Source organism: Scophthalmus maximus, chromosome 5, assembly GCF_022379125.1.
Source record: "Scophthalmus maximus strain ysfricsl-2021 chromosome 5, ASM2237912v1, whole genome shotgun sequence".
NCBI classification, from domain to species: Eukaryota; Metazoa; Chordata; class Actinopteri; order Pleuronectiformes; family Scophthalmidae; genus Scophthalmus; species Scophthalmus maximus.
In genome coordinates this window covers 24809249-24825000 of record NC_061519.1, presented here as the reverse complement: position 1 = coordinate 24825000, position 15752 = coordinate 24809249, and the positions used below count along the sequence as shown (strand labels likewise).

The following is a 15752-nucleotide window of genomic DNA, read 5'->3' as shown; positions in this document are numbered from 1 at the left end:
TCTCTTAAAGAGACGGAAACATCGCTTACTGTACCTGTTCGACCATCGCTGCCTTTCACGAACATCGGTTATTGAACCGACATGAAGTACTGAAACAAGATGTGAACTGCGGGGCTGCAACTCACGATTATTTTCATTAGCGATTAATCTGCCGATTATTTTCTCGATTAGTTCTTTGGTCCATAAAATTGTGAAAAATGCCAATTCCCCAAACTCCAAGACGATGTTTTGTTTTGTCCACAAAGCCAAGATATTTAGTGCGGGTGAAAAACAAGAGAAAGGAAAAGAAAAAAGAGGAAAAAAAAAGAAAATAAGTCACATTTAAGAAGCTCAAATCAGAGAATTTATATATTTTTTCATAATAACTACTTAAATAGTTTGCGACTCATTTACTAGTCAATTACCAATCGATTCATCGATTAACTTAACTGATATAATGCTTCTGATCGTGACATTTTTTTTAATGTTTGACTGCAACACACCAGTTTTAGTAATAATAGTGTAGTCGTTGCATTTCATCTCAAAATGACCAAACGACAAAGTGACCGATCAATCGATTGTCACAACAGTTGCCCTTTATTTGATTATTATTATTCAGCCCACTAAGGTTGGGAAGTAAGTTTGTCAAATAAGTGATGTGAATGTAGAGTTTCCCTGAACAACAACAACAACAACAACAGGCTCAGCAAACACCTTTTCTGAGGATAATTAACAGCTAATAAATATCGAGCCGAGCCGAGCGGCACCTATCACTTCCCAAAGGGGCCCGCTGCGGAGAGGCTGTTCCCGTGATATCTGGAGTTGGACGGAAGAACGGAGGACGAGAACGCAAAAGTATGGCAAGTGAGACGACAGAGATGAAGACGGGCGGCAGGTACACAGAGCGGGGAGAGGGAGGGAGGCAGGGCAACAGAGTGAAGGAGAAGGGCCATGTAAGGCTTCGTGTGGCGACAGTGGAACGGGCCGCGAGAGAGAGCAGCATCTCCCAGTGTCACGCTCTCGCCGTCGCCATGGTTTCAAGTGTTTCCTCCTGCTTGGCTGTAACCGACTGCTGTCGAGATGGAGACAGATGGTTTATTTCTCGGGTGGGCTGGGTGGGGGGGGGGTGGGTCAAACCTCTTGCTGACGAATGCCGACGCGGCTCTGCCTCTTGCTTATTAAATCTTCTTGCGCTTTTTGGTTTTGTTTGCGGAGGTGCGTCGTTGAAGTGTCCCTGGATCGGGGACGGCGCTCAGTCCTGCAAACTTCCTCCCCGTCTAATGTTTACGAGTTGTCAAGAGCTTGTTTATCGGGCGGCCGTGTCAAAAAAAGGGAAAAAACCAAGATAAAGACGTCAAAGCCTCCAAAAAAGCGCGTGTGAAACTTCCCGACGCTATAAACGGGCCGAATACGGAGGACGGCCAGCGACACGAGGTCAAACTGATTAAAGCGGACGCGAGGCCGCGCTGCACGACCGGACACGCGCGGATAAAACCTCTGTCTGCACTGACGGACGACATGCAGTTTAGCTGAGTCAACTCCCCACAGTCACACACACACACACACACACACACACAGAGTGGCGATAATGAGGGACGTCATTACCACATTTTTCCACTCGCACGAAGACGTATTGAGAAAAATTGTATTGAGAGAAAAAGAAACCTTTCATTTAATGGTTTGATTCATCCCAGCAATTTTTTTCTGGAAATATATCTTCACATTTTTTCTCTTCCCGCTTCTCAAAAGTGAAGATTTCCTGCTTTTCTTCTGTGGAATACCAAAAAAACCCCACCAGATATCATTCAGAGCTTCGATATATTGTTAATAACTCCATTTTCCCACTAGTTCCGACTTTTTTTATGAACCAATGAATTACTTAGTGTGTAATTGAGTGCGAACACCTCTCATATATCTCACTGTTTCACGTTCTCTCATCGCTTCGTCGCTCTCCGTTCTCCGCACCGAGCTGTGATGGCGTTTCGTCCGACTCCGTCTTCTTTCCCGCCCCCCGCCCACGCGACAAACAGCACATTGCTCAGTTGACGTGTCGGGGTTTTCTGCGATAGGAGATCAATAATTCGATGGGTGGACAAATGCGGGAACAATTAGTAAAATTAAGAGCGAGTAACACTGCATCCACACGACTACGCTTCGGTTTGTTAAAACGCGTCAGTGCGACTGCGTTCGCTCGCCCCGTTTTAGTTCGAAGGGGCGGAGACGTTATGGAACGAAGACGCGGACGCTCCCTGGTTCTCGATAGTCTCGACTGGAAAACCAGCGGCGGCGGGAAAGGCGCGGGAACCACTTCCTGTCGGTAACAGATCCACCTCGTTGTCGGTCAAAGGAAAAAAGAAAATCTTTCTTCTTATTGTTCACCAGCAAACACACGCTGAGGAAAAAACTTCCAAGAATCCATCCGTCCACCGTCTACCGCTCACTCCACTTGAGGGTCGTGGGGGGCCTGAGCCAATCCCAGCTGACATTGGGCGAGAGGCGGGGTTCACCCTGGACAGGTCGCCAGCCTATCACAGGGCCACATACAGAGACGGACAACCATTCACTCTCACATTCACTCCTACGGTCACTTCAGAGTCTCCAATGAACCTGACCCCATTCTGCATGTCTCTGGACTGTGGGAGGAAGACGGAGAACCAGGAGAGAACCCACGCACACACGGGGAGAACATGCAAACTCCACACAGAAAGGCCCTGGTGGGTTTGAACCGGGACTCGAACCCAGAACCTTCTTGCTGTGAACCATTAATACGATCAATCTGAAATGATCAGTCCGACGTCGGGGAATCATGTCAACGACAACCTACACACAACGAAGCACGACGTCTCACCTCCGTTCCAGGAGCCGTTGTGGGGTAATACTGTTGTGGCGTCGGCGGCGTCTGCATCGGCGGCGTGGCTCTCCTGTGGCGTGGTCCCCTCGGCGGCGGCGGCGGCGACCTCGGGCTCCTGCAGGCCCTCGTCCTCCACGATGTGTAGCTTGTCCTCGTCGTCAGAGTCCGAACTGGCCTCCACGCCATTGTTGAAGTCGCTCACTGCTGTGGGAGGAGACGGAGAGACGGGGCATGAGCCAAATGTGCACCGCCACGGACAGTGGGAGGGGTTTTAGCCGCAACACTTTATGGCGCACGCGTCGGGAGTCACAGTGCTGAGGAGCGGCCCGCTGCTCTGCACTGTGCCGATGCAGAACGGAGAATACAGGGTTTTAACTGGAATTCTGGCGAAGGACTTGACAAAATAAAATAGTGACTCAAATTACACGTAATAGAAAATGTTCATCAAGTGCAGGAGCTCTCAACCTTTTCGAGTCGAGACCAACCGGAATTATCATAATCTTTTTTTATTGATTTATCTTTTTTAAATTTAGTCCAGGAATGTGCACACAGACTTTGACTACACACTGTCACATCCATTCGACAGCAGATCTCATCACTGCTACGGACAATTGACTGTGAAAACAATTCCTAGCTTTAAAATAAATTGCATCTCCCAGAAATGACAGTATATTGGGACTCCTGTCGGGGGGTCGCGACCTCCAGGCTGAGAATAACTTGTCTGGTGTAACATTTAAATATTAAATGACATGTCCTCAATGACATGTCCTATAATATGAAATAACAAATCCTTTAAGTTGGAAATTCTCAAAGCTCAGTGAATGAGCCCCAACCCAATAAACGATCAAACTCCTGCGTCTTTCACTGAATTGAAACCAGAAGTCCAGCGTCAGCGGGGGATTGATCCACAGCTGATCGTCGTCACATCGTATCAATCAGTCTGACCGGAGGACGGGTTCACACGCAGTTTTCCTCTCCTCGTGTGTGTGTGCTTGTGTGTGTGTGTGTGTGTGTGTGTGTGTGTGCGCAGGAGGAGGAGGAGAAGACATAAAAACGGACGAACTACAGCCACGGGGGGAAAAAAATAATCACTTGTTCATCAGCCTCAGAAAGCAAATCTATTTCACACTGTGCTGCAAAGTCAGTGAGTTTGTCCGCGGGCTGCTGCCTCTTAACGGGAGCTCAGGGTGACAAATGGACCGACTGGACCGGCGCGAATGAACGTCGTGTGTGTGTGTGTGTGTGTGCAGCAGAAAAGCTGTAGATGTGGGACACTTGAAGGTGTGTGAGGGACGTACGTGTTGCTGAGCACTGTGCTGTAGGTATAATTGCCTTTTTACTGTCAGCATGTGTGTACTTAACTTACATGAGTATGGGAGTGTGTGTGTGTGTGTGTGTGTGTGTGTGTGTCGGCAGGGAAGCTGTGCGTCTTGGCGGAGGTGCTGAAGATGCCTAATGAGCAGGAAAGCCCAGGCTGTTTGTTCACAGGTGACAGGTGCACGCACACACACACACACCCCCACTCACACACACACACACACACACACACACGTCCCAGACCACATAACAAGCTCTGCGTGTGTGTAGTTCTACATCTCTGCATGAAATGAGAAGCTGTGTCAGGTACAGTACATGCAGCGGCGTTAAACCGCTCTCACACAACACGCACACGCACCCTTGGATGTGTGTGTGTGTGTGTGTGTGTGTGTGTCACCATGGCCCATTTTCCAGCTGACTATAGCAATATTTATACGTCGTATCATATATGATAGAATATGATAGTGACAGATTGTTGTACACATTTCCATTTTGCACATACTTTTATATATTAGCACTTTTACTTTTACGTATTCAATTTTAATCGTGTAGTTTCTCCGTTACTGATCTTCTCCTTGTACTTACTAGTAGCTGCTTTTTCATTTGTTCTGTTATGCCCCCAAACACTGTCTGGGAGAAGGGAAACAAAATCATATCCTGCATGTTTTTACAGAAACACAGAAACTAATGTATTGCTTAAGATACTAATTGTGTTCTGGATGAACAGATGAAACTGTTCGTCTAAAAAACAAAAAAGATAAGATGTCCTTCGCATCTTGTTTCGGAAGACAACAGTTGCCAATCGATTGTCAAGTAAGTCCTCGAATATTAAAAAGCGTAGATAACAGATGAAAACTTGAGCCACAAGTTTATGTTGTGAAATCATCAGTGACACATAATCCCGCAGAGATTGGAATCCCTCAAAGGAGCCATTACGTTATTATAACGTCTGTAAACGTTCCCGGGGTCAACGTCCGGCCATTGAATGACAAACAGGTCGAGGGGCAGCACATCATCGACTGCGACCGATCCGGAAGAAATTCATATTTTTTCTCCTTTTTTTTTCTTTGCTGCGCCCATGCCTTCCCCCTCCCTGTTGTTACCACAGCAACCAGCAGGTGGCAGCACTGGGCGTGGCAGCGAAGGCAAAAAAAAGAAAAGAACTGCTTCACCCATCACATGAGATGTAACACAGACACGGGTCTAACAACTTTTCTCTTGCGTGTAAGCCCATGGTGTGTGTGTGTGTGTGTGTGTGTGTGTAGCGTGTGTGTCCACATCATCATGACAATGCGTCAAGTGAACTGTTAATCCTCCATCTGGAGGTCTGTACGGAGGAGAGGAAGAGGGAAGTCTAGACGAGAGCATTCCTCCCTTCCTGCCGTCAAATCTCTCTGATTAACAATCTGTTTCATAACAGCCCCCCCCCCCCACTATTGCTCCAAAGTTAAGTTTTAATACTGACAAATCTTGTCTTAAAGTGTATATTACCTACATTTCAAATCAATGATGAAACATGATGATTAATCCATGGATTAATGGAGGCAAGCGGAGGTGTGATGAGAAACGACAAACTGCAGCCGGAGCTTCTCGACCAGCTTCTGTTTTTTTTTTAAATTTCTGATTCATATTTCCAAATATGGTAAAGAGGGGAAAATGATCCAACGGGTGATGGGGTCATGAGTATCTCTGGACAACGTCAGCAGATATATATATTTTTAGACAAAACAGATAACAAAACACGTTTCAAAACACATTGGGATACTTTTGAATGTAATGTCATTTTCTCTCGGCATCTGTTGGTACCCGACAGGGGACACTTTATGGCGGCGCACCGCTGATTCCATTTCCGGTTTCCGACAGCGTCTGAAAATTCAACGTGAACGCGACGTATTCTGGAACCGTTTTGTTTCAACAACCGTGTTCAACACGACGTAGAAAACATGGCCACTCACACACGGAGGTCGGGTCCACCTCATGTCACTATATTCAACTCATTCAGAGTTGATTATACATATAAGAACACATAGTTATGGTACAATACATTCAATTTCTGTGAATAAGTTCTTCTAAATATTACACAATGTAGCTTTGAGAAAATAGACGATATGGTAAATTGGGGGCGTGGATATACTGTGTGATTGACGGCTAGAATCGTCCTATGGGAGCAGGTTGCTGCAGGTTCGGTGGACGAGCTGTCAGTCAGACCTTCGCTGATCATAATACTAAACTCGAGGCTTCAAAACTGTAGTTCACCAAATAATAAGTGACGTCACGGTGGGTTTGAAGACGACAGCATGAAAGCCCAAATTAATATTTCTGAACATGTAAACGGCCAAAATATGGACACTTACACCGAAATACAAGTTGGCTAAGTGACGCACAACCAAGGTACACAACAAACAAAACGTCTCTGGTACAGTAGAAGGAAACATTCTCTCAATTAAAAACAAAGGAACAGGAAAACGCAGGCGGAGAGTAATACGTCAGAGGATGGAATTCACAATATCCTGTCTGCCGTCATCTGACCTAAGATGACCTGACCCTCATTTCATGAGGTAGCCTTACAGAAATTAAAAAACATAAATAAATGTCAACAACACCTTTTACACAGACGCAGCGACGTCACCCTGTACTGTAAACGGCTGTACGAACTGAACTGCTCACGCCGTATTTTCCTTTTCCAAACTTTCACTGACTGAATAAAAAAAAACGTCGTCGACCAACAGTTACATCGCAGAGCATCTGACTCTCTCCAGCGTTGGCATCAGTGAACCACATCAGGACATGTGACCCTGCGGGGGGGGGATCATGTGCGTCCGACAACACAACAACCCTGACTGGACCACATGGCTGCGTATCTGGGTCAAAGGTCATCCGCTGTGCAGCGGGAGGGAGGCCGGTTAAAAATAGAAGGTCTGCAGATACAATACCACACATTATCATATTATTATATTGGCTCTGACCAGAGTCCATAGGTTCTGTGGCTTTTGAGCTAAATGCTACGGTGTTAGCTCAACACGACGGTTCACCTCCAGCAGGTCGACGGGCAAACATTCGCTGAGTCGCACGAAAACAAAAGTGCAGCTGAGGTTGATGGGAATAATATTTGCTTTTCCATATTTGGTATTTTCATATTTGGTCATAAAATTGAGTGTGGGACTAGAGCCCAAGTGATATGGATTTTTTGGCAACCGATGCCAATACCAATATTGGGGAGTGAAATATTTCTGATACCGACATTGGTCGTTACTATGCAAAAAAAATAAAATAAATAAAAACGGCAAAGACTCATCATCAAACTCTTATGAAAAAGAAATGTAATTGAGGTATGACTTTTAAAAGCTTAACAATAACCTTTATTATGTAATAATCATAAATAATAAATACAAATATTTAGAACTTGAATTAAGAAAGATAAAGAAATCTTTATATGTAAAAAGGTAATCATATGTGCACATCTTTTCATTGTTTGGTCTGTATTTAAAAAGTCTTCAAATCGGCAAACATAAATGCAGATACCGTTAAGTTATGGAAAGTTTCATTTTTTGCATTTGAATAAAAAAATTGATTTAAAACATTGGAAAAACTAAAAAAATCCAACCCCATGGTGGCGCTAGACGGAAGGTCTAACACATCGATCAACACTACATGGAATATTCTATAACCTGAACAGTTGCCGAGCATATTAAACCGGAGAATGTAGCTCATCACGATCTGTCATTGGTTAACGACTCGACGATGAACGTCAGCAGCTGAGCAAACACGCTGAAATGGACGTGAATGAAGACGAGTCATCTCCCTTATTTATCACCCGTTATTGAAAAGTCCCACAGAAAGACATGCGAGTGAAACGTCAGACTGTACGACACGACCACAACCAGTGTGTGTGTGTGTGTGTGTGTGTGTGTGTGTGTGTGTCAGTCAGTGTGTGTGTATTGACCCAGTGCAGCTGTGTAGGATGGGACCTCTGCCAAGCCCCTAACAGACAATTACCCCACTGTGTGTGTGTGCGCCTGTGTGTGTGTGTGTGTGTGTGTGCGCCTGTGTGTGTGTGTGTGTGCGTGTGCGCCTGTGTGTGTGTGTGTGTGTGTGTCTGCTACTAGATGTGACCAGACTTCAACATGGTGAGCAGCTGCGCAGTCGGCCCATTTAAAGGGACAGTCACACATTTCCTCGTCCTTTGAATGACACAAATAGATAATGTTGTGGGACAAAAATATCATATAAAGTCTTTTATTTAAAGTAATATGTATCGACTTGGACTAAAAATATTTGTATTATTAATTTCCCGTCTATTTTCCTTTAATTATATCATATCAGAATACAGAATCACAATTTCGTTTTGCCAGACCAGTCGACGATAACATCAAAAATGTATTTCACCGTAAACAACCTGAGTCAGGATAAAGATTTATTTAAAAGCCAGTTGTGTTGGTAGTGCTAAAGTTTGGAGATGCAACAACTTTTCTATAAATTCATAAGTCGATTGACAAATGTCAGGATTTGACACTTCTGTCAAAGATATTTTTTCACAAATGTTTGACAAAACAAATTACTAAGATTTTAAAAGAGACAAAAAGAAACCTAACTAACATTTCCCACGAGTTCTGTTGCTTCCTGCTGTAAAGGGACCGGCGACCCATCTCTTCCGTTTCCTAACGAGGATATCCAGGTTTGTTTTTCCACCACAAGTCTTCCAATGCTTCATCCCAATCGATCAAATCGACCAGTACACGTGAACGTTAGCGTCAGTTTGTGTTCGGTCTCCGCGGTCTGGCCGCAGGTCTGGAAGATGTAAACGGTTCAGCGCTGAGTCATGATCTCGAGGCGTCTCTCTGTGTTAAAGTCAACACGATGAGGTAGAGACCGAGGCTGCGTCATCCGACCCAGACAGGAGCAGAGGGGTGTGGTCACTTCTTTCCCCCCTGGCACGACGCACCGTGTTTCCATCCGCGCGCTGGCTTTTAACACAAGCACCGACAATCTATGGACACACACACACACACACACACACACACACACACACACTGCAGAGCAGGACATTCACTACAGCTACACACACACACACACACACACACACACACACACACACACATCCCTCTGGTTGCAGCCAGCAAAGTCAGCCGCCCTCAATTCTACTAAAGGCGAGACAGAGCATCTGCCACGTGCACGTTCGTGTGTGTGTGTGTGTGTTTTACTGTGACAGAGAGAGAGAGAGAGAGAGAAAGAGAGAGATACAACCTTTACATGCATGTTTTTCCATTAATAACTATTCAGATCCTCTTTAAAATATCTTATTTTAAAATATGTGTGTGTGTTTTACTGTGACAGAGAGAGAGAGAGAGAGAGAGAGAGAGAGAGAGAGAGAGAGAGAAAGAGAGAGAGAGACGACCTTTAATAACTATTCAGATCCTCTTTAAAATATCTTATAATTCACCCTGGTAGGTCAATGAAGTCGTACGTGCGTACGTGTGTGTGTGTGTGTGTGTGTGTGTGTGTGTGTCCAGAGTAATCAAGGCTCTCCAGCTGCTTCCTGCTCAGCCCAGGTGCTCAATCAGACCCCCCCCCAGAGTTGACCCCCCAGCAGAGAACAGTAGAGGAACAACAGAATCACCGGACGGCCCGTGAATTCTGCATTAGTCCTGCAACCTACACCGGGACAAAAGACCGGGAACGTGGGGCCAACCGAAGCTTTTATACACCGTAGTTAACGTGTCATGACAACAAAAACACCAGCAATAATGTGGGGAATTATTAAAAATACATAGACGAGAACAAAAGCACGAACTAGCAAAAGAGCAGCACATTAAACCTGGTTGATATACTGAAGACGGCAATTCAATCTCTGCTTCTTCAAAACACAACAAGCGGCAACAGTCACATTCCCCCCGTGCAGCATATATATTTAATATTGACAAACATGAATATATGTGGTAATTAACTAAGCAATATATGTCAAAAAAGAAATGGATTTTGCGTCTTTAGCAAATCCAGAGAAGTCACATAAAAATCCAACGGTGCCATAAAACCGATTCTCAGCGTCGTGCTCCTCCGGGGACGTTGAAGAGTTAACTGCCCCGTAACACATTATGAACTGTACGGTAAAACTGATGGAATGGAAAGATATATATCGTCACTGTCACTGCACATATCTTCATCGTAGATTCAACAACGCGGCTCAGGTTGGTGCACCTCTGTCAGACTGAGACGGAAAGAGAAACGATGAAGGACACTCGGTTCTGAATAGATACGTTTCGTCACCGTGTGGCTCAATGACTGGCCCGTTGCACTGCTCTGCACAAAGGCGTCTGATTGGTTGAGCGCTGTCGCTCACAGGTGTGAAGCCTCTCGAAAGGAAAAACGAACAAAAAAAAAATCAAACGGCTTAAAATGTACAATTGTCACAGTCGCAGTAAAAGCGGCAACACATTCTTGGCATTTGATCTATTATGTATGTTTGGCAGGTCAGTCTGCCCCGCCCCGCCCCGCCCCACCCCGCCCCCGCCCCGACTGAGTCTGTGAGGAGTCCACACACGACTTAATACTCCAACTGGCGATGGGGCCGTTTTGTACGTCCACTGAAAATGTGGGTGTTGCAGTCAAATATTCCAAAAATGTCACAGTGAGAAACTTTATATCAGTTAGGTGAAGTAGAGCTGCAGCAGGTAATCGATGAGTAGTCCACTACAAAATGAGTCGCCAACTATTTTGATCATCGATTCATCGGTTCAAGTAGTTTTTTATGGGGAAGAAAAAGTCAAAATCCTCTGATTTCAGCTCATTAACCGTGAATATCTTCCTCCTATCTTGCTCCTCTGTGACAGGAAACTGAATATCTTTGCTTTGGGAGGAACACCATCGACATTTTATGGACCAAACAACTGATCGATGGACGATGAGACATTACTTAGGAAAGGTGCAATATAAATAAAGTTTACTATTATTATAAGGAACAGGAATGTCCCGACTCAGGGGCCGCCTCCTCCGGGGGACACGGTCCATACGCGGCCCCGTCTTTTCACGTCTACATTAAACATACAAGAGGCAAAGAGGAACAAAGAGAGGGGGCGTTTCCCTTTACAACCTTTACGATAATTCATAACTGTTGTGTAGTTTTATGTTTCCTGATGGTGGATATTACATTTACAGAGTTTTCTCACAAGCCGCTTGTAAAAAGAAACAGACCTGAAGTGACTTTTACCTTGTTTTCAAACGTCCCAGGCGTCAGTAGGTGACTTACAGCCGACAGGTGGCTGATGTCACTTTCCCACAGCTACTATATACAGTATATATATATATATATATTTTAACTGTGTAGACAGCCGCTTCTCTCGCCTTCTCGCCGAGGACTGGGGTGGGCGGGGACCGAACCACCGACCATCTAGTCAGTGGACAACCCACACGAGCCACGGCCGCCCATCAAATCGTGTGATGGACGCGTGTTTAACCACAGCAGCACACGGGCCTGTGTGACTGACATCCGGTGTGTATGTGTGTGTACCGCGCGTCCGTTTTGAGTCGTGTTAATGATGTACACACACTGGTACATGCTGTATTTGTGTGTGTGTGTGTGTGTGTGTGTGATGATTCACTCTCTACAGGAGGGGGGGGGCGGCGGCAGCACACGGGGGTATTACATAATGATTCTCGGCTCTGATCTCGGTCGAACCCCGCCGCGCACACCTCAGTAGTCTGCAGTGGAATCAGAGAGTTCACCGGTGAGTCATACAAACACTGACGGGTGTGAGGACGTCTTGAGGACAAGCGCTTTGTGAAAATACATTTTAAAAAGTATCTTTACAGTAGGGCTGCGAGTTGAAGAGGGAACTTCTCCCCCCCCCCCTTCAAGATTAAAGCAGAACGAGCCTTAATTGTCGAATGTCTTCAAGTGAAAAGTCTTCCGAGTCGCCGCTGCCGCCGCTGGTTCCAGGGCATTTCTCTGCGTGCGACCCTGCAACTCTGACCTCTGACCCCACAGTGAGGGGGGGGGGGGGGGGGGGGGGGGGGGGGGGGGGGGGGGGGGGGGGGGGGGGGGGGGGGGGGGCGCGACAAGACAAAAGAATCTGGGGCTTTTGTGAGAGGAGTTCCGCGGCGGGAGACGGAGTTGGTTTTGTAGTCGCCCGTCCCCCACAAAGTCCCGCTGAGCCTGTGTTTGTACAAACTGACGCATCTTTGACGTCCCCCCGCCACACTGACTTACACCACCGCTGCCCGGCTGACAAAACACACACACACAGACACGCACACACACACACACTCCATCCACTGCTTGTGTGTGTGTGTGTGTGTGTGTGACAACTGCACAATCAGCGGGATTTAACTCTCTCTGACAACAACTGGGTCACACACTAACGCAGCGCTATTAGGAATTTACGCCCACACACACACACACACACACACACACACATATACACACACACATACACATATACACACACACATACACACACACACACAAGTATAAACAGAACTTTGACCTACAAATCGACACATCAAGCCCTGCAATGCACCATAAAACATGTCACACACACACACACACACACACAGATAGATGCACACACACACACACACACACACACACACACACACACACACACACATTACCTCCACCTCTCTCTGTGACAAAATCGAACATGAACACAATTGGACTTGGCAGACTTCCACATACAGGAAATGACATACAGGGAAGTGTGTGTGTGTGTGTGTGTGTGTGTGTGTGTGGGGGTGTGTTGAGTGGTCACTTCCTGTTACCCTTGTACCTTCCCCCCGCCCCGTCTTCCCCTCTCGACCTCGTCCTCCACTCTCAGCTCTACTGTTGCTTTAGAATTTAGATCAGCCTTCACCTCGAAGGAGCATCACAGGCACTTTGACAAAACAGAAAATCTACACCGCGCCGCGCTAAATGCATCTCGCCACAGAGTCTGTGCGTCTGCTCTCAGGCCCCTAATGGACTGATTCCTTTTCTCGCTCGTCACCTGCTCGCTTCCGATTCACGTCGAGGAAGCGAGAAGAAGCGTTCAGCGGTGTCAGCAGGCGGCTGCTGGAAACTCCCTGCCGCCGGTCCACTTGAGAGAGTCACAGGGGCACTCACGTCGAGACGACCACCACTCGACAGGCCTGTCGGCGTGTGTGTGTGTCGATGTTTCATATGTGTGTGTGTGTGTGTGTGTGTGTGTGAGGGATGAGCTCGGCAGACATAACCTGCACAGTCATACTCACCCACACACACACACACACACACACACACACACACGCATACACACACACACACTCACACACACACACACACACACACACACACACACACACACACACACACACACACACACTCGCACGCACGCACGCACGCACACACTCTCACACACACACACACTCACACACACACTCTCTCTCTCTCTCTCTAAACCACACACTCGTCCTCACTCGTACGTCCTGTGTGACGGGGCGTTACCTTCACCACATCGGCTGCAGATCACGCTCCGGATTACATTCAATTCAATAGTACAGAACATGTATTAATCTGCCGCACCAGGAGCCGCACACACACACAAACGCACACACACACACACTCGCACTGATCACCGCTGCCAAAAGGCCATCCATACCAGCTCTACCCCCGGGATTAAAGGGGTTTCATACAGTTAAATCTATCCGGCACGATTCCTTTGTGTACAGTTACTGTTCGTTCACTCGTACACTTTTTCTTTTTTTTAATCTGCCGCGCGTCGATTAAGTCGGCGATCAGACAAACACTCACACAAGGTCAGAGAAAATGAGACGCCATGAATCATCTCACACACTTCAGAGGAGATTACAGCGCGAGTCTGTCGTTAATCACCGGGTTATTTTTTCTTTTAATTATCTGATTATCATTTAGTCAAGAGGGAAAAACAACCAAAAATAGACATGAAAACAACAAATATTTCCATTAAAAATTATATGAAAAAGAGGAAATCAGCTTTTTGGAGTGAAGAGTGAATCTGACAGGTTTGACAGCGGGAAAAAAAAACAGATTTCCGATCCCCCCGGAACGGGGGCTAACATGTATCATATTGTGTTTGTGTAAAAAACGGGGCGGGGGGGGCAAAAGTGACATGGGAATTAGATGTATATACCGTAAGCACTGAAGAGTGTCACATTTATTTTGTAATCTAGAGAAAGAAGCAAACTGACAGATCTTCTAATAATACAAATTCTAAAATTATTATTATTTTCTACCAGAATTACCTTCACTAACAAACATATGCCAGTATGGTTAAGACCAGGTATATTACTGTTACACCAATATTGTTGTGTTTAAATCCCAGGACCCCTTCAAAATAGTATCCTGGACGAACACCGCAGCCGATGGACTGAGTGCTGGTGTAACATCAGTGTGTGTGTGTGTGTGTGTGTGTGTGTGTGCCACTGTGGTTGCGTCTGACCCGATTCCCTGCGGCAGGACGGACAAACAGCCGTGGGGAACGAGCGGCTGGATTTTTGGTGAAATATCTCTTTAATAACCTTCCGAGTCCACGGGCTTAGATGGAGGACAGGTTTGAGGGCAGCGCCTGAAGTCAGGCAGAAAATAGCTCGAGGAGATAGGAGCGCGCGTGTGTGTGTGTGTGTGTGTGTGTGTGTGTGTGTGCCGTCTCAAGGCTGCCACTCCAGAGAATAGGAGATTACCAGGAGCTGGACTGACCCTGTCTTCTCCTTCTTCTTCTTCTAGTCTCTGAAGCAGACCCGCGGGATCACAGGCGAGGGGGAGGTAACGCAAGCTCCGCTCCCAGAAGACACTTAACGTGTACAGTGACACTGACACAGTCACGGACAGAACTGTACTGTACGGACGTACGGAGGAAGACCATGGTGACGGGCTGAAAGGCTCCGGCGGGCAGCGGCCCGTTCACCGGACTGGATCCAGTCGTCTAGTCAGACCGGCTGTGAAACAACGAGCATGAGCAAAAAGATAGGAAGGGAAGCAGACCGAGAGAGAGAGAGAGAGAGAGAGAGAGTGGGTGAAAATCAATCTTAAGGCTTGAGTTTCCACGCCAGGGGCCACACAAGAGCCCGGCCGACCGGGGAGCGGCTGATTCAATTTACCTAAGAAGCCCAGCTGTTACTCACAGACGCAGGAAACGAGCGAGCGAGAGAGAGAGAGAGAGAAGTGTGTGTGTGTGTGTGTGTGTGTGTGTGTGTGAGAAGGAGAGAGAGAGAGCTGGAGAAAGAGCATTAAGAGAAACTAGTACACTGGCACTTTCCTTTCTTTTCGTAATTCCATTTTTATGTAGGTCTCCACTTTGACAGACGTGAGATCCGAGACCAAGACATTTAATCTTGTTGGCTGGCTAAACGAGTGTGTGCGCGCGCGCGTGTGTGTGTGTGTGTGTGTGTGCGCGCGCGCTCTCTCCTAGGTTTCGTGACAGGCTATATATTGTCCATAAATCACCTGGATGTGACTCTTTGATTTTATTATGGGCACAAATAGAGTGCAGTGCGTGCGCAGCGTGACCTTCAGTAAACAGGTTCCCTTCAGAAACACTCATTTCCCTGTTCCCTTCGCCCGCTGCCGCGATGGCGTCATTTTCGTTCAAGGCCAGAATCTGTCCTGTCTGTCCTTAAG

The 15752-nt window shown here is 46.6% G+C and overlaps 1 protein-coding gene across 3 annotated transcripts in view; it reads right to left on the bottom strand.

Annotated features, from left to right (window-relative positions):
- LOC118310514 (zinc finger E-box-binding homeobox 1) overlaps positions 1 to 15752 on the bottom strand; it is a 55159-nt gene that overhangs the window by 16589 nt on the left and 22818 nt on the right. For 2 of the 3 annotated variants that reach the window (XM_035633499.2, XM_035633501.2), the window contains exon 2: positions 2828 to 3034. In XM_035633499.2, coding sequence (XP_035489392.2) covers positions 2828 to 3034 — 207 coding nt within the window. The remainder of the gene's footprint in view (positions 1 to 2827; positions 3035 to 15752) is intronic. The other variant, XM_035633500.2, reaches the window with a different exon arrangement.